At 43.4% G+C, this 22,760-nt stretch overlaps 1 protein-coding gene across 7 annotated transcripts in view; it reads left to right on the forward strand.

Annotated features, from left to right (window-relative positions):
• The window catches only part of ATP11C (ATPase phospholipid transporting 11C (ATP11C blood group)), a 151,855-nt gene that overhangs the window by 38,802 nt on the left and 90,293 nt on the right, over positions 1-22,760 (forward strand). For 6 of the 7 annotated variants that reach the window (XR_014460722.1, XM_083159462.1, XM_083159466.1 and 3 more), the window contains exon 2: positions 3,402-3,521. Coding sequence is in view for 6 of the 7 variants with exons in the window: in XM_083159462.1 (XP_083015588.1) it covers positions 3,402-3,521 (120 nt within the window). In the remaining variant the exon portion in view is untranslated. Of the gene's footprint in view, positions 1-3,194; positions 3,316-3,401; positions 3,522-22,760 lie in introns of those variants that run through there. The other variant, XM_083159465.1, reaches the window with a different exon arrangement.

Below are 22,760 nucleotides of genomic sequence, written 5' to 3' on the forward strand. Positions count from 1 at the left end.
GTTTTTTTAAATCTAAGCTGCTTAAAGAAATTAGTAATACCCCTCAGGTGCTGAAAGGAAGGGGGTTGTTCTAGACTAGAAAGACATACAAAACAGAATACCCCCCCCCAGCACATGACATAAGCATTAAGATTTGTAAAACCACACAGCAGTAGGTGATTCCGAGATCATAATTACATATATTTGAAAAAAATATGGTAAGCCTGCAGGCCAATGTCAAGGCTTGTGCTACTGGAGGTCCCTACACTGGATGACAACCGTACCCATTCTGGGCCATATGATTGGGCTACATGATAGTAACACATACACATATATCTTAATGGAGAGCCAACTCACCAGGAATCACCAGGAGACATTGGTTTCTTGTATCAGAGAATCAGCTCAGCTGGCAGTGGCCAGGAGGAGACTTAACAGTTATAAGAGAAGAGACCAAAAGCTGAGCACTTAGTATAGGAATGTACCAACCTGTACAGTGCGTTATTTTTTTTCACCTCCAGTTTCTGCTTTACTTGAGTTCTATAGGTTTTGCTTCAATATAAAAATATAATTACATTTTTTTTTAATTATTAATGATTATTGATATCCATAAAGGTTTTGGACATATTTCATGGTCATAGACATTTTTTTTAATTAATTTAAATTAAAAATTAAATGTTAACATTTCAGCTGTTTTATGAATGATATTAAGCTGCACACAGCATACGTTTTTGTTATACAGTATATGTATGCCCAGTAGTTAATACAAATAGTAGGTTTAAGTGCCCCTTTAATAATGGAGTTTGGAATTTGTGGGCACACGTTGTGGCCCGTATTCTGGTTCACTTGCAAAGTCAAATTCCTTCTCAAATGGACAATACCATGTGCACCATGTTTCTGTGCAGGGAAAATACTGACTGCTTTATTTTTTACACTGCAATATAAATCTCACTTTGAAGTAAAACCCCACCCAAATCTAATTCTATCTGCACAAGTTACATCTGCCCCCCCTGCAGTGCACATGGTTTTGTCCATTTGAGAAGCAATTTGACTTTGCGAGTGAACCAGAATAAGGGCCTATATGTGTTCTAGCTTATGCGTTTTCACGGATCTTTGTATATTTTCTGTTTCACCAACACCGCAACTGTAGAACTACTGCAAGCAAAGTTTAATTTAGTCCTTGATCTTACACATCATACTTGTTATCCATTGCCAGAGGCCAGTACCTAGTAATACCCAGAAATAGAACTCTGAATATGCCAGATAATCATTGTCAACCTTACGGATGTTTGCCTTCACGCGTTGTACACTTTTTTTCCACTTATCCTGCAAAAGGTGCTGAAGAGCTTCCATTTCACAAGAACGCATGCTTTTGTCTGGGTGGATTAGAGGTTCCAGCCTCCACATACTTCTGTCTTCATTTTGCTGCCTAATACTCATCGTTTTCCATGATAGGGTAACCGTGACAGATGGAAACTGTCCGGGGAGCCTCTTTCTATGGTGTTTGTGACGTGAGTCTTTCATAAATGAGTAATAAGCTGGGTAAATGTACTGAATTCATAGCAGAGCTCGATCTAGAGCAATTATCCTCCTGTCCCTGCTTCTGTTATTTTATAGATCACGGTCATAATCCACAACAAGCTGCAGCACTCTAACCAAGTAAATGAATCATGTATAACGTACTACACATTTGTTTTTGGATGTATATATGGGGATATTTAGCAAGCACGATGCTTTCTATATATTTGTCATTTCATTTGAGAACCCTACTTGGCAAAACTAGTAAGCATGTATTTGTTGCGTTGCCTACTCCTATCCTGTATCATTGATGTCAGGGAATCCCGGTGTATGGATAGGCAGCAGCAATTAATTGATCCGACTGCAAAATAGCGCACCTCACTGGTGTGGTTTAGTACATTTGCGTGCTGCACTCTCGTAAATATTGTTTCATCTCACAAAGTGCTTGATGCAAACCAAACATTCGTTCCTCTTGTATTACTCGTACAAGAAAATGTGTATATGCATCTGTATGTAGTGTTATACACATATTGCTGTGAACACACAGTCAGTGCTGTAAGTGTAAATTCATAGGTATCTGCAGCTTCCTTTGTGGTCTGTTCTTGAGCATGCACTGTGTGAAGTCACTCAAACTCACGCAGGGGCGTAACTCCCAGAGACAATGGAGTCACCTGTCTCCGGGCTCCAAGCCCTTAAGGGGCACCTGCTGGATCACAGCAGGATCCAAGTGTAACCACAGCTCTTACAATGGAGTTCATTGGCTCTGTCCCGGGAGCCCTGCAAATGGGGACAAGATGTCTCCTGTGTGGTACCGCTCAGCCTGTGCTTCAGCAAGCAACAGTGCACCCACCGCTGCTGCTGGACTGTGAGATGGGATGCTGATTCATGCAGCAGACTGCTAAGTCTGACCCAGACCCACTTGCCATTGTCGCACCTTTTCGCCCGGAGGCAAATTCCAACTTGCCTCCAGGCGAATGGGATGAACTTGCGCAACTGCTCAAACAGGTTTTCAGCTATATCTGCATCACTCCTAAATGGCTACATACACTTCCTTCCCAAGTGATGCTGCTCGTTTCCACTGCACTGATAGAGTTCTGCATTCTCATGGATTTGATTCAATTCTCTCCTGTTCTGTGCAGCAATCATTGGTTCGTAGAATTGGCAAGCTAAATTGTCATCAATAGAGGCCTCACATAACTGGTATAAAAAGAGGGAGAGATTGATTTGTAGATATTATATATTTACTTTTATTTATTTTTATTTTGTTGGGAGGGGGGTTCACAAAAAGTGCCAACCCTACTGACTATCTCCACTGTGTAGACATCTGGTTCAGTGTTAAATGCTAATTAAAATTTAGACCACAGCAATTACTGAGCACTGAAAACTTGTAATATTATGTTCGTGTTCAACCTTGGCATATAATTAGTATAAGGGGAAAATAAGTCTTATTTACTTGAAGTCCATATACTATTGGAAGCCTTTGTGAGTATATGTGTGTTTGTGTTGTCACAAGTTGTAAGCAGGGCTTGGACCAATTGTCATATGTTCCCCCAGAGCCCTCGTATTGTCCTGAGAGTTCTTCTTGTCAGATAAAGCAGACTGCACTGTCCTTGCTGACACAGAAGGATGAGATAAACATGTTAAACAACCCAACCTCCTCCAGCAATTTCCTAAATGGAACTGCTCCAATAATTCCTCAACACATCTTGTGTCCCGGAATAAGCCAGTGCTGTGCACTCATTATTGCTGCGGTGCCTAATGTATCGGGAACGCGCTCTTATCCAGGAGGGGAAACTGCAAAATTAATATTTGGCAATGAATGTAATATTACATAAGTGTTCCCTAATGGATGATTGCATTAAATTGAGGATTCTGTGACTTCATTCAAGTCTTCTTGTGTCTCACAGTGTCCCGGAGAAGAAAACCGTGTGGGAACACGTACTGTGTATGTTGGACATCGCCAAGCTTCAGAAACCGATGCCTATATTGCACCTAAATTCTGCGATAACAGAATTGTCTCATCTAAGGTTGGTCAATTTTTTATTTGTTACATTCTATATATCAATAGATTGCTCAGAGGTCACCATGTGACTCCATAGTCCAGGCTAACTGGTGGATGCAGTGCCTGAATAAAAATTTAGTAGCCGGGGCAGTCGCCAAGGTGCCTCCACACAAGGGGGGACCCCCTCCCACCGCTGTGGGGGACCTGTGGCATATGTGATCTGTGGTTTCACTGTGCTACAAAATGGGAACTGGGGCGACTACAGTGTGATTATCACATGAGGGGTATGTAGTATTTATACAGTATACAATTTAATAATATCACAGGTATGGTATATTGACCGGTTTATTGGTAGGGACCCCAGAAATCATACTTCAGCAGTGGATGGAGATTAACCTAGTCAGAACAATCCATTTCATTTTGCTTCAGGCACAATGACTCGCTGCGTTTGGCACACTAGAATATGCTTACTCTATGCCCACTTGGATAGTAAAGTATGAAAAAAACACAATTTTGATTATTTTTTTTTTTAAATTTGAAAAACTGTTGAACTTTTATATTTCGACCTTTTTGTCAACGTCAACCTTGGGCATGTCGACCATTTCAAGGTGTCAACCTAGTAACTGTTGACCATCAGTGGTCCACCTTTTGACTGTTGACCTAGACATTGTCTACCAAGTGACCGCATACCACACAGCGTCTGTACGTTCTCCTTGCGCCTAGATCAGGCATGTCCAAACTATGGCCTTCCAGCTGTTATGAAACTACAAATCCTTTCATGCCTTACCACAGTTTTGTTATTAGGGAATGCTAAACTAAGGCAAGGCATGCTGGGATGTGTACGGAACAATGGGTGGGCTTGAGCGCTGCCCCTGTGTGTGTCTGTCTAATGCAATCAATGGGGATATGCCAGTTTTTGAATAAATGCTGTTTATTGATAAATGAAATAACAATATCGGATGGCTTTGTTGGGGGTGTGGTAACAGAGTCTTTGGTGCACACAATAAGACAACTGAGAGCCCCTCAGGGGATCGGGGGATCAACGGACCCCTTTCTACCATAAACCAATTGGCTTATGTCTCTCAGGGTCTTGTGATGTTTATGCAGCTGTGCTGCTTGTGAGCATCGGTACTGTGGTGCTCAAGTCTTTGGGTGGTACCTGTGGGAATAGTCAATGGGTGGTGTAAGCAGTGAGCGGCGTCCCGCTGCACTGCTTCTTACCGTGGTCTGTGCTTCTTTTGATGCCTCTCGATATAGGTCCGTTTCACCCTAGGTCAGTCCTGACCTGAGCGTGGGTGATGGTTCTCTCAGGCCCCGGGGGATGTGGATGTGTACGCTGTCCCCTCCGTGGAGGCTGCAGCCGCAGCGTCCTCTGGCCGTCCTTGTTCTCTTTGTGGCTCCACTGACACTCAGAGAGCCGTGACTTCCAGGTGTCTGTTCTCGCGAGAACAGTGCTGATGCCCGGGGTCACGTCTATGGAGTGTGTGCGCTCGACTCCTTTGCGGAGGAGACTCGGTTATTGAATGTTCTTCAATTGATGTTGCTTTTGCTGATGGGATGATTCTCGGTTGTGGGGTGTGCGTGCACCAACGCGTTTCGGCTGAATATTCGTCAATTGATGTTGCTTTTGCTGATGGGATGATTCTCGGTTGTGGGGTGTGCGTGTACCAAAGCGTTTCGGCATGTAATGCCGAAACGCGTTGGTGCACGCACACCCCACAACTGAGAATCATCCCATCAGCAAAAGCAACATCAATTGACGAACATTCACTAACCAAGTCTCCTCCGCAAAGGAGTCGAGCGCACACACTCCATAAACGTGACCCCGGGCATCAGCAATGTTCTCGCGAGAACAGACACCTTGAAGTCACGGCTCTCTGAGTGTCAGTGGAGCCACAAAGAGAACAAGCACGGCCAGAGGACGCTGCGGCTGCAGCCGTCCACGGAGGGGACAGCGTACACATCCACAGCCCCCGGGGCCTGAGAGAACCATCACCCACGCTCAGGTCAGGACTGACCTAGGGCGAACAGGACCTATATCGAGAGGCATCAAAAGAAGCACAGACCACGGTAAGAAGCAGTGCAGCGGGACGCCGCTCACTGCTTACACCACCCATTGACTATTCCCACAGGTACCACCCAAAGACTTGAGCACCACAGTACCGATGCTCACAAGCAGCACAGCTGCATAAACATTAATCACAGGACCCATAAAGACCCTGAGAGACATAAGCCAATTGGTTTATGGTAGAAAGGGGTCAGTTGATCCCCCGATCCCCTGAGGGGCTCTCAGTTGTCTTATTGTGTGCACCAAGACTCTGTTACCACACCCCCAACAAAGCCATCCGATATTGTTATTTCATTTATTAATAAACAGCATTTATTCAAAAACTGGCATATCCCCATTGATTGTATTAGACAGACACACACAGGGGCAGCGCTCAAGCCCACCCATTGTTCCGTATATCATTTACCACACAGGGGGTATTCTACATTGAATAAAAGTTATGGTACTTGTTTCCTAGCACGGCGACGCGATATTGTACAATAAAATATCATATCGCATCATATGCCATACAATGGCATACAATGTGATGGTATACGATTTTTTATTGTTCAACCACCCTGATGGGTCCTTACCATGTTAAATGCCCCCCACATTGTCAACGCCACCCCCAGGATCAACGCCAACCCGAAGCGTGGCGAGCCCACGAGGGGCGGCGGTATGTGTCCTCTGACCTTTTCATACCTCAACTACTCACGTCGGCATGGAGTTGATCTTAGATAGTTTGGCGAGCGCAGCGAGCCCCGCAAGGGAACGCGCAATACATGTAAAGTAATACGCGTCCCCTCGCGGGGCACGCTGCGCTCGCCACGCTTCGGGCTCGGTGGCTCACTGCGCTCGCCACACTATCTGAAATCAACTCCACGTGGATAGTGGATAGTGGGGGTACAAAAAGGTCGGAGGACGCGTACAGCCGTGGGAACCTCCTCGAATAATGGTGAAGGCACACGCATTTGTAAGGGTGATCCAGACCACTCTTACATATGTGTGTAGAATTCCAGGGAATAGGGTGGGAAGCTGACATGCTGCTGCGCATACGCAAGACATCGGTCCCTGTGCGAATTCACGCCCGACCGAGTCAATCAGAATAAGGCCATAATTAGGTGTCACTGATCACAGATAATATGAAATAAAGGAACGGGTGAAACATTTGTACTTCATCCTGATTTTCTTGATATTATAACTAAAATGCACCACTATTGCGATAATACTTTCACTCTACATACCCTGATTTAACATGGGTTTTATTTCTCACGTACCATCTTTTATTAGGTTATAATGGTTTTTTGGGTCCTTTTTAAGCAGTCGTACTCAAGTTTAAGATAAACCGTTTTCTATATACATGCAGCTTATTTCTAAACTGCATGTCTGGTGTAAACGGAACTTCCTTTCATGTTCTGGGTAATTTCCTATCAGACCCTTTCATTAATAGTAGCAGATCTGTTATAGAACGCCTCAGAATGGATGCATACATAATTCATGTGGTTAGCAGACACGATTTATGTGCACAGCCTCCACTTGCTTCTGCAAGATGATTTCCAGAACACCATAACTGAAAGGCAGACGCTAATCGCAGCTTTCAACTATATTCAGTCCACGCTGGGGCAGGCTGCAGTCAGGCTTCAAGCCAAATGTATTTTTGTACCAAATGTGAAATTTTACTACAAAGCCAAGAGAAAATATCCAATATAGGCTCTCTTGAAAACAATGTCTTTTTACATTCTGGGCTTAAACAAGCTGGAAAATGGCAGCTTTTATGAATAAACCCCCCATGACACCTGCTGTCAAACATGGAGGTAGAATTGTGGTGGTTTAGGGCTCTAAGCTGGATTCCAAGTTGGTGCCTTGCATAGTGAGTGACTCTAATACCGCTTTCAAAATGCCAAAACAATTTAAAAACCGGTATTTTTAAACCGTATTTAAAACGGGTCTGAGTCTTCACATTGCAGTTTTAAATAACGTTTAAGTACCATTCACATCAGTCAACCCGTTTAATCCCCATAACACGTTTCAAGGCAGAATGCAGGGGACAGCCTATTACAGGTCTGTAATCTGTTGTTTTTACTAAATACCGTTTCAGAGCCATTCTCACTGCATAAAAAAACCGGCTCTGAAACGTGTAGGACTCTGCTTTTTAAACGTTTTGAAATACCGGTTATCTTTAACCGGTTAATCAACTGTGGCACTTTCCCACTGCAGCCTTAAACGTTTTGAGGTGGGAAAAAAACGACAATATATCATTTAACAAGTGCAGTGTGAAAGGGGTATAAGGGGTTTATTTACCAAAATGAGAGTTCTATTGACGATAGGATGTTGCCCATAGCAACCAATCAGAATCTGCTACTCATTTATTTGGCACCTTCTTGTTAATGGCGATATAATATGACCAGAGAGACAATAAGTGAAAAGCGTTGGTTACGTAATAAGTCCGCAACCAACGTACCCTTTATACCTAACTACGTGCGAACAAAGCGTAGCGCAGCGTAGCGTACCTTTTATTGTATTATGTACACCAAGAACCAATACCTTAATCAGAGATTCCTTCGCAGTACTTTGTCTCTAATCTGCGAATATACCTTTATGGACAGTGTCCGTAATATACCTTTATCGCTAAATGCGAATAACAGACACAAACCACAGTATAGAAGTAAGGAGATAAGAACTCCATAAAGAGGTTGTATTTAAGTCCCTAATGGACAAAAGGGGGGTTACAGGAATAGAAAATACAGGTTTAACAAGTGATACAATATGCTAACAATGAATACTAAACAGGCTCTGCTAAGGGGAAAGAATACAGATACAAGACACAACCAGCCAACAATACAATAAGAATAAATACCGTGAATGCAACCGTTACCCGTCTCATCAAATATGCGAAGCGCAGTCCGGTCAGAGCTCACTATCGTTCAGGGCTGAACTATAGTCCGGTAGACAGTCAGGGAAAGGTAGATGTGCCGAAGAGACTTTGGCTGCTCTGGGTCGCCTATCTTATAGGGTCAGAAAGGGGAGGTCAAAGGCCGTTCTCATTGGTCAGAGGTCGTATGTCAGGTCAGCTGTGATTGGGGGGTAAGATGATACACCTGGTTTGGCTAGGTCCAGGGGAGTGAACTTTAAGAGTCCTTTGTTTGGTGGTTTCGGCGTCAGCAGTGATAAGAACTGGTTTCATCTAGATTCCTTTGTTACATTCTTTCAACAGAAACTGTCCCTGGAATATGGATTATGTCCATAACTATCGAGCCGTGTATATTGCGAAATATTCGCAATGACCGGAATACTTCGCACAATGAACGGAACGGAACGATACTAAACATGATACAGACAGATGTGTGCAGGGCTAACTAAGCTATGTGTGGCGTTCTAAACCTTTAACTATATTTCATTTAGTGTAAGTGTGTTATTATGAATTTATGTGTGATAGTATGGCTACTCTTCTGGTCCACTTTGTCACACATACTCGGGTATGGAAACTTTATTTGCGCAACTCTGCGAACCAAAATGGCGGCCATACTATCCTAAAATGGCGTGTGTGCAACTAGACTTCCACAGTCCACCCTTTAACAGTAAATATAAAACTGTTACAATACAAAACATTTTACACGACAATACAGAAATTCATAATCCTAACAAAGAAATTGGGATCCATGAAATAAACATATAAGGGGAGTAAACCATCTGCTCTTGGCCGATCCAGGATCACGGATAAACGATGGGCAGCATTTATCGAACAATCTACTCAGGGTCACGAAGGATAATGTACAATTTTGGGATAAAAATAAAAACAAGGGAGGTTACAACATATACACGTTTTTCAGATATGGCATCCTTTGGTAGGTATTGTTTGTGACAACAGACCCTTGAACTCTTTGTTGTTTCTCTTTTTGGTATGCTTTTAAGTATGATGGTATTATCACTATCAAACATCCGGTCCTGGGTAATGTGTCAAGTTTATAGATTCTACCTTGACCTAAACTGGGACGGGTAACACACTCTCAGAACTCTGTATCGTCCGTCCAATGCCTGGCAGCAGTGCGGCGGCGGTATCCTTGATTTTGAAGATAAGAACGGATAGTGGGGGGGGAGACAAGAATAGGACCCACAACAATAGAGAAAACTGAGAAAGGAAAAGATTTTTGTTAGTGATCCTTCCAACCTGTTACCAGTGGGGTGTGTCACAGTCCCTTTTGTAGCTTGTACAGGTTGCTTGACCTTAGCTGCTCTCCAGTCCTCCCGAAATGGTGCCTCTTAGCGATTTCTTTCTTTCGCCCTCGAGTGTCAGGACCTTCTGGCTTTCTGTTCCTTTGGCAGTAGGACGAACGTACCCGAATCTCTCTCTCTGCGACTTTGTTATTGAGGTAGTGCTGGTCAACAAGATTTGGGGTGGTTCTTTCCAAAGGTCTATCAAGCAACCTGTATATGGCAAAGCAGGGGAAACAACAACATCTCCTGGTTCATGGTTATGACAGTTCACAACAGGTGTCAACAAAGTCCTTTTGCTGCAGTTTTCCAGGTGTGGATACATCACTTGCATTTGTGGTCTAGGATCTCCTTGTGGGATTACCATAACCTGTGGCTGCCCGCCAAGCAATGTTTCGATGGGGACAAATGAGGTGGAGTTCTGAGAGTGATTCTACTACTACAAAAAGAGATTATGGGGTGTACCATCAGTCCCTGAAGGTTCACACATGACTTAAACCTTTCATATATATATTTGCATACTCAAGGGTGCTTCTGGGCTGCCATATCTATACACACAAACGTCAACATATATATATATATATATATATATATATATATATATATAAAAATAAATAAATAACTTAAATGCTTCTAGAGTGGACTGTACAAAGCCAATTTTGTATTACCTGCAGAGGATCCTGCTGGAGGAGGGATGTGGAGATGGCTCTGTGGGAACAGCCGTTGCAGTTTCTTTCCCCCAGACAAGTAAGGCATGATCCTGTCGTCTTACCTGTCTGTGGGCACACTAGTAATTTCGGACTAATTTTTCCACATACCTTCCCTGTCAAGACAAGTCAGGCCATGGGCTATCTCTGTCCTGACAGTTTGGCATGTTCTCAGAGTCACTGGTTTTCCTTGTCCATCTTTCTATTCCTGTCCACATCCCTTCTCCTTCCAGACTGCTTCTCCTGCAGGGGACACAAATCTTGTATTTCTATGTGAATATACTGACATTTACAGGGGAAACACAAACATTATCCGCAGAGCGCATGGCTCACCCAGCTGCCTTGCCAGCATGTTCATCATCAAGTGACACTGAATCCTCATTGAAGATGTGGGCTTTACACTTGATAACAGCCACTCTGTCCGGCAGCTGTGTGACTGTCAGGAATCTTTTAAACTTACAACGCTTGCGCCACTGGAGTGCCAGCTACTGAAACAAAACATCTGAGGCGCCATTGGGCCTAAGATCTTCTGCATTACCCCAACAAACGTACTTGGAGTCGGCATGAATATTGGCTGTTTTTTTTTTTTCTCTCAGCCCGCAGTACTACTAATGAGACTGCTGTTGCTGAGTGAGACGTCCAATGGGTTCAGCCTCTACTATGCCTTTTCCATCTATTACGGTATAGCCAGTGTACAATTTTCCCCTCTCGGTGTTGTGGAAAAAAAACGAGGGAGAGAAAAAAAATGACTTACCTCTTCCAATGGGTTGTTACCACCCTTTGGGGGCATGCTGCAAAGGTCTGATTCAAACATGTCATGCAATCATATTCGTCTCGGCTCCCACTAAACTCTACCATTCCAGCAACCTCAGCACCAATCCACCCTTTGTGCCTTGGCGGGCACACCTGGTAAGAGTGTTGCTGGGTTTACAATATTACCCATTTTACTGGTAACATCAATGCAAGTTCCCATTTAGTGAACTTGGCTGATGAATATTTTTCACATGTTTAGGCAGAATTTTAGGAGTGTCCAGACTATATGAGGAGCATAAACAGTTAAAACACACCCCAACACCACATTCTCAGTTTTGTTTACCAGTAGTGCTATGGCAACTACACTGTGTAGACAAGTATGAAGTGCTCAAGTAATAGGGTTTAATTGCACACTGCAGTACGACATTGGTCAGGCTGGCATCACCAGGTTTCTTACGTCACTATATCTGTCGCCCCCTCAGCAGGTCTAATATTCTAAATCACATGATCTCTTGTGTCAGTCATACCCATGTCAAAGGCTGTAATCAGGCCTGTTTCTCCTTCTTTATTATCCACATCTGTCTGTGAAGACATGGGTATTGTGATTGCGCCTATTTATATGTAAATGCGTTTTACAACCCTTTTCATTCTTTGTAGAAGGGGAATGCTTGTGCATTACTTGGACTGCTTTTCACAAGATGGTGGCTGTGGTTGCCCTGGGTAACATTAGGAGCAATGCTCAAAGTTACTGGGACTTTGTTCAAGATTTACTGGGAAAATATATATTTTGACTACTCGCTTTATGGGGTACCGCATATACACAATGGGTATTTCTCTGCTGGGAGTGCGACAGATCTTTCAAACTATTTTTCTATGATTTGTGGGTTTATGGTTACTAATGTGTCCCAGATTTCCCCCCCCCCCTCCCCCTCTTTCTTGTTCAGGCGCAACCGCAATCCGTCCTGAGATACCTTATGTCCTGCCTCAGGAGGATACACCAGAAGTTGTCTATCGCCAACTGCTGTTGCTGTGGATGAGGAAAGGACATAACAATAGATCATTAACCCATTGTATTGGTATTTACCCATTTGTGGGCCGTAAGGACAGTGTGCGATCTTGCAAGACCCGGGGGAGGGCTTGGTGGCTCTCTGAGGTTTCTGGAACAGAAGAGTAGGGGAAGGAGAGAAAATTGGAAAAAGAGAGAGAGAAAAACTAAAAAAAAAGTAGAAAATATTTATGACAGTAATGTGTACATTTATTTTCAACTGGAAATTTTTCTTTTATTATTTTTTTTTACGACACCAGGATTTAGCACTATGGGGGAATTGGCTCTCAACTATTTGGTTCTTACCCTTTTCAACTCCTGTTCTGATTTGTAAGCCCTCCCTTTCTTTCTGTTTCCCAGTGTGGTTGTGACTATGGGCTGTGTCTAGGGGTATTTAGTTAAAAGTTCTCTTTTGGGAACCTTGTTATTTCACTGGGTATTTTTCCAGCTCAACCTCAGATTTCAAATGGTGAAGCTGTACTTTGGGGCGCTATACTTTCTGTTTTTAACAGGGTTTCTATTGAAGCTATGGTTGCCATTGATCCTGTGTCCTTCCCATCTTTAGTTCAAAGGGAACTCGGTATTTGTGCTGTAGTTTTTAGCTACCTTAGATGGATTTGACTCTATGACAGTGGAATACAACATTAGCCTCTGAGGACTGTCCAGCATATCTTGCACTTCTTGTGTAAGATTTCTAGGAGTGTCCAGAAATACCCCATCAGGGGTGCAATAGATGACACATCCCATTTTACATAGTAAATCTCTACCCAGGAGGTTAGTCGGGGCCGCTGCAGCCAACAGAAAAGAGTGTTTGGTATGCAGAGGCCCGCTTGTAACATCTGCTGGTTTCGTCAGTGGGTAATGCTGTATTTTTCCTGTTACCCCAATTGCTGCTACTAATTGCTTGGCACAACCTAGATCAGGAGGGAATGTTGTTAACGGGTTTGATACAAAAAAAAAAAAACTTTATATTTAAACTATTCCACTTACCCATATCTAGGGCTCCTCCCTCAGATATTGTCTTATGTTACCTGGATGTGGGGTGTATGTGTGTCCTACTCCCTGTTTGCATATATGTGTCATGCTTAGGGCGGCGTTGGCTACTAGGTGGGGCTATGGCTATGTGTTGAGACCTACCTGTCTTCTCCCATTGTGTCTCCCAGTTACTTACATATGTGTTATGTTTCCTATGGTTACTTACCCTGCAATGTCTGGCTATGTGTCCTTTGTTTCCACATTTGAAACATACCGTTTGACACTTTGCCAGATCTTTGCTGGGATCAGGGAAATTTTTGATGATTGAATGACGTTCCAATCGTGTCCATGTATTGTGCATGTCACTATCCTTTACAGGCATTACCTCATCCCCGCCTCCCCGTCCACAAGGAGGTTCCACTGTGTGCAGAGGGTGGATCTGTATCCCCCCTGCACCATTGGACAACATCCCAGGAGCAACTATCTCTGTGCTGTGTTGTGTGTACTTACCTGTGTCTCCAATCGTGTTCCTGGCATCAGCCATCTCCTCGACCAGAATGGCAGCAGCAGCTTGGGCTGTCTCAGCCTCTCTCTCCTTTCTGCTAGCTTCGCAAGGGATGGCTGATGTCAGGAATCTCCCTTCTGGATCTGTATCTTGCTTATAGGGGGTAAAAACAGCGTACAAGTTAGCAATGGATACATTATTACTCATGTTTTTTTTATGAGTCATTAACCCCTTCGGCACATATGGGGGTGGGGGAGCTGATTCTATTGTGGCAGCGGTTGCATTTTTATTGTGGCTGATTGCATCTGGTATTGTCAGACCTCTGATTCCCCATTGTTCCTGTCCTTCCTTCTGCCACAATTTAAGAATATCTATATGCTTCACTCTCTCCTTACGACTGGAGAGCAGGCATATTTCATCTTTTACTGCCGATAAGATTTCTGGATCAAAGCTACCAACGCTGGGAAATTCTAACTTGCTGCCTTGTGTCATTCTTCTCCATTTATTTTGATAAACAACTGCGAGTTCACCGTGCTTCCTGCACATAATGAAAGCCGCCGACCCTTTGGGTCGACTAGATTCCTCCCTAACTGACTCGGTATCCCTGTGTGACCCGTTATTACCCATAATTACAGGAATAAACGTTCACAGCTAGCAGAAACCGGAGGGCCGTTTATCAGTGAGTCACTCCCAAATCACTCCTTCTCCACAAAATGGCACTATTCCGCAATCAAGCGTGAAGCCCACTATGCGAGGTAATGTACTCAATCACCAAGTCTTTCAACTAGTAGCGAACTGCTAGCCAACTTGCAAGGTGCGGCAGTTTTTCCAGGGCACAGCAAAACTTGTTTTTCCTGTACCCCCAAAAACTGGTATTTCTAAAGTAGCTAATCGGATCACTGGGTTCCGATGTATCTCTTGTACCCTCCCAGTGGATCAAAATAGGTAGTTCCACGGAAGGGGCAGTTCCTATGGGCACGTCGTCACGTGAACCCGGTCCTAACTGGACTGTCCTACACTGGCTACACTGCGCTTGAGTCGTGTCGTCACACACCCGTTCGCCTCAGTTATTTTTCACACTGGGCGCTGGTTACACCTTGGTCTTATGCATATATTTGAAATATTTCTGTACAGAAAATCTTCCCAGGCTGGTAGCTTTTCACTAGATACTTATGCAGGTATAAATCCCTTATAATACGCTATAGGAATCTATTAAAATAATGCTTGAGTTGCTTGCTTAATGAGAAAATGAACAAAAAGAAAAAAAAACTTATTTTCTCTTTATTTAATCACCACCTTATCCACAGTATATTGCTATACTGTTTAAATAAAGCTAGTGGTTCAATACTGTTCACCTTTGAGTTCCTATGTGTGCTGCATGTGCAGTACCAATGAACAGCCACGTGTGTACATGCGTTGTTCACAGGCCGCCGATGAATCGGCCACCCACGTGTTCTATAGTGTATTTGCAAGGTTGCACTCGGGTTTCGCTATACGCAGTAATTGCGCCTAAATGTGGAATAAATCCCTTAACTCCGTCCGAAAGTTACGTATCAAGATGCGAAATAAATCCCGCACTTAGGGCAGTATTCAATGAGAAAAGTTCTCCGTGTTTTGTGGAGAATTTGTGCTTTTTTCGCCGTGGAGAGAGGTTTTTTTTCTCCAAAGGCGAGCCACCCTATTCAATGTGAAATATTCTCCGTCTTTCTTAGTGATTCTCGCCGTCTCTCTCCGTGAAGAAATTCTCCATCTTTTGATGGAGAGCAGGAATGTGAACTTTTAAACTAAAAGGGTGTTTTTTTTAATTTTGGTGTCAAAAAATCAGGTTTTTTTTTCTGTGGAGGGCCATGTTATTTTTATTCATGTGCCTATAGCACATGAATATATATTTAATTTTTAAAAAAATATTTTTTTACATTTTTTTTTTTTTCTTTTTTTTACACAGTGCAGCCAGCAGGGGGCCAGAGCGCTCGAGCCGCTCATTAGATATTCATATATTCACTGCACCCGAAGCACGTTCGGGTACAGTGAATACTGGGTCCCCCGCTGGCTATAGAGGGGGGCAGCCTGTGCTGCCTGGGTCCCAGGGGGGCCCCCTACCCTCACATATGTTCTGTGGCATCCAGGGAGACTTTAATCTCCCTGGATGCCACGTCCCTGTCAGCTCCCTGCTGCGGACGCTCGTCCGCTGCAGGGGTTAAGACTCGCCGCGAGTGGCGGCGAGTCTTATAAACATTGAATAGTGGCAGCAGGAGAGGCAACGAGCCCTCCGGAACACGGAGAGTGCACGGCGAGCAAAAAAAAATGCTCGCCGTGCACGGAGAATATTACCATTGAATACTGCCCTATATCCGTAAATCACGTACAAAGATGCGAAAATTTCCCGATATGGGCACGTGCGCGCGCACCTTGCGTAATACACAATAGACTCTTTACGTTACTGCAAAAGGCCTAGGACTTGTCGCCACGTGGCGGAGTCCCTGTTTTTGCAGTAACTAACAATAAACAGTTATAGTTTTGCACAGAGGGGATCCTCTATGTACTATAATAAACACAGACTCCACGTGTGCGAACCTTATCGCACGTGGTACATATACTGTAATGAACAAGCAACTCAAGACACTATACCCCGTTAAACTACTTGTGGCAGGCAGAAGTACAGTTTACTAAACACTTAATATATGCTTTAAAACACGTGGCTTTCACTTATTGTACTCCGGGTTCAGCGCTAGCACTTCCCGAACCCCGCACCGCCGCGGACCCGGCCTATCCAGCAATAGAAACAATAAATACTTCCACCCTTTTGCTGGTATAGGTCAGGTCGCACGCCTGGTACTGAGTTCTGGAATGTGGAGCGGACGGACGAGCCCTCAATTGTTAATGGCGATATAATATGACCAGAGAGACAATAAGTGAAAAGCGTTGGTTACGTAATAAGTCCGCAACCAACGTACCCTTTATACCTAACTACGTGCGAACAAAGCGTAGCGCAGCGTAGCGTACCTTTTATTGTATTATGTACACCAAGAACCAATACCTTAATCAGAGATTCCTTCGCAGTACTTTGTCTCTAATCTGCGAATATACCTTTATGGACAGTGTCCGTAATATACCTTTATCGCTAAATGCGAATAACAGACACAAACCACAGTATAGAAGTAAGGAGATAAGAACTCCATAAAGAGGTTGTATTTAAGTCCCTAATGGACAAAAGGGGGGTTACAGGAATAGAAAATACAGGTTTAACAAGTGATACAATATGCTAACAATGAATACTAAACAGGCTCTGCTAAGGGGAAAGAATACAGATACAAGACCCAACCAGCCAACAATACAATAAGAATAAATACCGTGAATGCAACCGTTACCCGTCTCATCAAATATGCGAAGCGCAGTCCGGTCAGAGCTCACTATCGTTCAGGGCTGAACTATAGTCCGGTAGACAGTCAGGGAAAGGTAGATGTGCCGAAGAGACTTTGGCTGCTCTGGGTCGCCTATCTTATAGGGTCAGAAAGGGGAGGTCAAAGGCCGTTCTCATTGGTCAGAGGTCGTATGTCAGGTCAGCTGTGATTGGGGGGTAAGATGATACACCTGGTTTGGCTAGGTCCAGGGGAGTGAACTTTAAGAGTCCTTTGTTTGGTGGTTTCGGCGTCAGCAGTGATAAGAACTGGTTTCATCTAGATTCCTTTGTTACATTCTTTCAACAGAAACTGTCCCTGGAATATGGATTATGTCCATAACTATCGAGCCGTGTATATTGCGAAATATTCGCAATGACCGGAATACTTCGCACAATGAACGGAACGGAACGATACTAAACATGATACAGACAGATGTGTGCAGGGCTAACTAAGCTATGTGTGGCGTTCTAAACCTTTAACTATATTTCATTTAGTGTAAGTGTGTTATTATGAATTTATGTGTGATAGTATGGCTACTCTTCTGGTCCACTTTGTCACACATACTCGGGTATGGAAACTTTATTTGCGCAACTCTGCGAACCAAAATGGCGGCCATACTATCCTAAAATGGCGTGTGTGCAACTAGACTTCCACATTCTAGAACAGGCATGTCCAAAGTTGGCCCTCCAGATGTTTTGAAACTACACATCCCAGCATGCTTTGCAATAGTTTTAGCATTCTCTAATAGCAAAACTGTGGCAAAGCATGCTGGGATGTGTAGTTTCACAACATCTGGAGGGCCAACGTTGGACATGCCTGTTCTAGAAGATAACAGATAGGGGAGGCGATTCAGTTGTTGGGCACACGTCTCTTTTGCTGGCTACCCCATTGGGTAGCCAGCTAAAAGATGAGAAATTCACCCGTTTGGGCACCCAATCAGGACTTACCTCTTTGCGTGCATTAGTTTGGACATGTTCAGGCGCTTTGCGCACCTAAACCCTATCTTAATGAACGTCAAATGCGTGATAAAATTCATCATTTGAATATCTTCCATCAATTTAGGTGGGAGATCAGGCATGATAAAATATTTGAATCCCCCCTCCAATAGAATCATAGCAAAATCCCATCTTCACTAAAACTCCTATCTTAGTAAATAAACCCCTAAGTCTGGCATCCTATAGCAAAGGGGCTACCACAGCATTTTGCATTGGTCATGAGTTCTTCTTAGGATAGACCCAAAAACATGCTGTACAACCAAGTTATGTCAGAACTACTTCCTAGAATAAAAAAAAAAAAAAAAAAAAATAAGACTGTAGGCTTTATATCTGACACAGCATCTATCATCAATTTCAGTAAAAACTGGAAAACAATTAAAAAGTATATGCACATAAGTCCTAAAACAACATCACTATTTATCATGGTCACAGATGTATCATATGAACACTATCTAACACCAGATGTACAAATCCATCAACTTGCAAAGTGATGATACTCATCCTGGTAATGGCATCATACCAGAGATTCCATTGTGTAAATGCCATGTACGGCTTTCCTGATCGTTACTTAGAGTATTGTGGCTTCCTGGTAAGAGAATTATTGCATGGTAAAATGCCCCTCTGACACTGCTCTAAAGGAAGACCTCGCTTTCCACCCACTACCAATCATGGAACGGTTTTCTGTTTATCACATATCTGATAATTGCTTTTCTAAAAGGATTTATAAAAACCACTGAGACATCCTTCCATAGTATCCTTTCATTTAATGTTATTCGGCACCCCAGTTTTCATGATTGATTTCTATGTTTTTTTAAGACTTCACGTCTCCAGTGTAAGTCTGAATTATCCTTGTGTTTTGTATCATCAATTATTTGCTCTTTATTTCAAACCCTGAACTCTCTACCCCCAATTTTGCAGACTATTAATTATGTGCACAAGTAACATGTAAATAATGTGCAAATCTAATTTCCTTCCTCTTACTACTTCCACTTTCTCTTTCCTAATACTCTATTATCTCTCGGTTTCAATTCAATGCATCTAAATTTAAATATTTGGCTAATTTAAGTAAGATGTCCAGTCTATACGCTATACATTTTACACCTTTTGATCTTCCGTATTACCAAATTCTTGCTATCATGAATCTCATTACCACTTTCCTTTGTTGGGTTGAGCTACTGAACAGGATTTTTTCCCACAAACATTTGTTTATTATGCAAATTATGCCAATTAAAGCTGACCGATGCTGATAAGATGTCATAGGATTTTTTTAAATACATTTTGTAATTTTTGGGAACAATAGAAAACCTTGAATTGTTTTTTGTCTAAACTTAATCTTCAGTGTCAAGAAGGGTTTAGCTGTTCCTGTTCTCTTTGCTACTGTTGCCTTCCCGATATATATTTAACTGGCTTTTAGCTCAGGGCCGGATTTAGGGGTCTTGCCACCCCCAGGCACCACACTGTTGTACCCCCTCCCCGTTTACCTGGTCAGCACTCGGTCCCACCGCCCGCCTCAGCCTCTCTGCCTTCTCCTGCAGCTGCCGCTCCTCGCACTGCAGGTTGGTGACGGAGCTGGAAAGCAGCCCCACCAGCGCGTCCTCCAGCTGCCTCTCAACGCTGCCGGAACATCTCTGCCTGCAGCCCCTGCAGGGTCCCCCTGTCATCCTTCTGCAGCTGGCGGTCAGCCACACTGACACCTCAGCCACCGACGGCAACAGTGTTCTGGAGGCTGCAGCACACAGTACAGCCTCGACCTGGCACAGGTCACTAGCTCCAGGTCTCTATGGGCAGCTGTGCAAAGGGGTGATGTTAGTGCTCCTGCTTACTGCTCGGCTATCCGGTGCTGCTGCCCATAGAGACCCGGAGATAGTGACATGTGCCGGGGCCAGGCTCCTGGCTGCCTGCCGCCCACAGTTTGTGCCGCCCCTAGGCCCGTGCCTCACGGGCCTAGTGTCAAATCCGGCTCTGTTTTAGCTCACTTTACTTTATATTAATCATTATATAAAACAGGAATTAGTATATCCATAACATCTTAGAACCTTCCTTCATACCCCTATGTGCCAACATACACTATATGGACCAAAGTATTTAGACACCTGACCATTACACCAAAAGGGACTTTAATGATGTCATTTTTAAATGCATATACTATAATATGGAGTCCCCCTTTTGCAGCTATAACAGCTTCCACTCTTCTTGGAAGGTTTTTCACAAGATTTTGGAGTGTTTGTGTGGGACTTTGTGCCAATTTATTCTGTAGAGCATTTATGAGGTCAGCCACTGATGGACAAGTAGTACTGGCTTGCAATCTCCATTCCAGTGCATACAAAAGGTGATAAGGGCTCTGTCCGTGCCAATCAAGTTCTTAAACATCGAACTTCTTAAACCATTTCTTTATAGTCCTTTCTTTGTACACTACTGTAGGTCAAAGTCATGTTGCAATAGAAATTGGGCTTCCTCAAACTATTGCTACAAAGTTGAAACTACAGTAGTGTTTATAGTGTCTTGGTATGCTGAAGCATAGAGATTGCCTTTCAAATGGACATAGGGCCAGATTCTCTAAGCTTCAAAGGTGATAAAATGGAGAGTGATAAACAGCCAGCCAATCAGCTCCTACCTGCCATGTCACATACTGTGTTTGTAAAATGTCAGACAGGAGCTGATTGGCTGGTGGTTTATGACTCTCCATTTTATCACTTTTGAAGCTTAGAGAATCTGGCCCCTAGCCTATACCTGGAAAAAATTAGCCCCATACCATTATCCTCCCTCCAGCAAACTTCACAGTTGGCATAATGCAGTCAGGCAGGTAACGTTTTCCCGGCATCTGCCAAACACAGACCCACCAATCTGACTCCCAAACAGAAGCAGGATTAGTCACTTCTCAGAACATGTTTCCACTGCTCTACAGTCCAGTGTCTGTGTGCTTTATATCACTCCACCCATTGGCATTGAACTTGGTGATGTGAGGCTTACATGCAGCTACTAGGCCATGCAAACTCATTCCATTAAGCCCCCGCTGCACACCAGCTGGAGGGCTGCTTTAGTGCTAGCATTGGAATTTCAGAACGCTTCAGCTATGGAATCAGCAGAGTGTTGGTGGCATTTACACACCAACAGGCCTTGATCCCCGCTCTGTAATTTTTAGATGGTCTTCCATTTCGTAGCGGAGTTGCTTTTTTCCCTAAACGCTTCCACTTTCTAACAATATAAATTACAGTTGACTGTGTAATATCCAGCAGTATTGAAAATTTCATGATCCATCTTATTGCAAATGTGGCATCCTGTCCCTGTACCACAACATCACCTAGTTCTTCAGTATGACTCATTTTGTATCACAAATACCATATATACTCGAGTATAAGCCTACTTTTTTGAGAACATTTTTTATGCTGAAAAAGCCCCCCTCGGCTTATACTCGAGTGAGGATCCCACTTGAGTCAATAAGTTTTACCAGTTTTTTTGTTGTAAAATTAGGTACCTCGGCTTATATTCGGTCGACTTATACTCGAGTATATAAGGTATTTGCAAATGAAGACTGCAGAGTTAATTTACTAACATTGGAGTTCTATTTAAGCTGGGATGTTGCCCATAGCAACAAATTGGATTATATGTATTATCTTCTAGAACAGGGATGGGCATTAAGCGGCCCTCCAGTTGTTGAAGAACTACCTATCCCAGCATGCCTTGCTTCAGTTTCATAATGGCCAAATAATAAAACTAAGGCAAGGCATGTTGGGAGGAGTAGTTCATCAACAGCTGGAAGCCTGCTTAAAACCATGCTGCACTGCAGGTGTGGCTGATGTAACCTGTGCAGAGAGAGTTACATTTGGGTGAGTTATTTTGTTTCTGTGCAGAGTTACTGACTGCTTTATTTATACACTGCAATTAGGTTTTTTCAGTTTGAAAACATCCACCCAAATGTAACTCTCTCTGCACATGTTACATCAGCCCCACCTGCAGTGCACATAATTTTGTCCATTAAAGAAGTTTGCTTTTGCAAACCAACCAGAATCATCCCCAATACGTCCAATCTTTACCAGGTCCATATGATTGTTCCTTAAATCTAGAGACCCTTATTTCCCTCCTCTTGTTAGGCTTCATTTCTTCTTACAGTATATTAAAGTTATTTAAGTTCCAAGCGACGGGGTTGTTTGTGACCATTTGGGGGTGTAGTCCGGACAACGCAGGCATGCCAGACCGTTCAGGGTGTCGCAGCAGCTGCACGACATCACCCGCAGCCACTGCAACCCAAAAAATAACAAACTTCTGTTTAAGGCTGAAAGGTCACGGGGCTGCCGTGTGATGTGCAAGTGCTTCGCTATTTAGTGAAACACTCCACATTCTAATGATGCAGATGAGATATTTAGCATTGCAGGGAGTGGCCTTACCCTGTGCTGTGTGGCCCCCCGCAGCCTAACAGCGGGAGTTGTAATTTTCCAAAAATGTGCAAAATTATAACGCACTGTGAATTAGACACTTTGTGCATACAGATATGAAGGAAATGTGGTCATGACCATGAATTATTGTATTCCTATACAGGGTAAAGCCCTCCAATCCTTGCATTTACAGGAAATACATTTGAAATTCTTACACTGTGCTTATACTGTATATCCCCAGGTCAGAGGAA

The sequence above is a fragment of the Crinia signifera genome, chromosome 9 (genome assembly GCF_055691185.1).
Source record: "Crinia signifera chromosome 9, ASM5569118v1, whole genome shotgun sequence".
Taxonomy (NCBI): domain Eukaryota; kingdom Metazoa; phylum Chordata; class Amphibia; order Anura; family Myobatrachidae; genus Crinia; species Crinia signifera.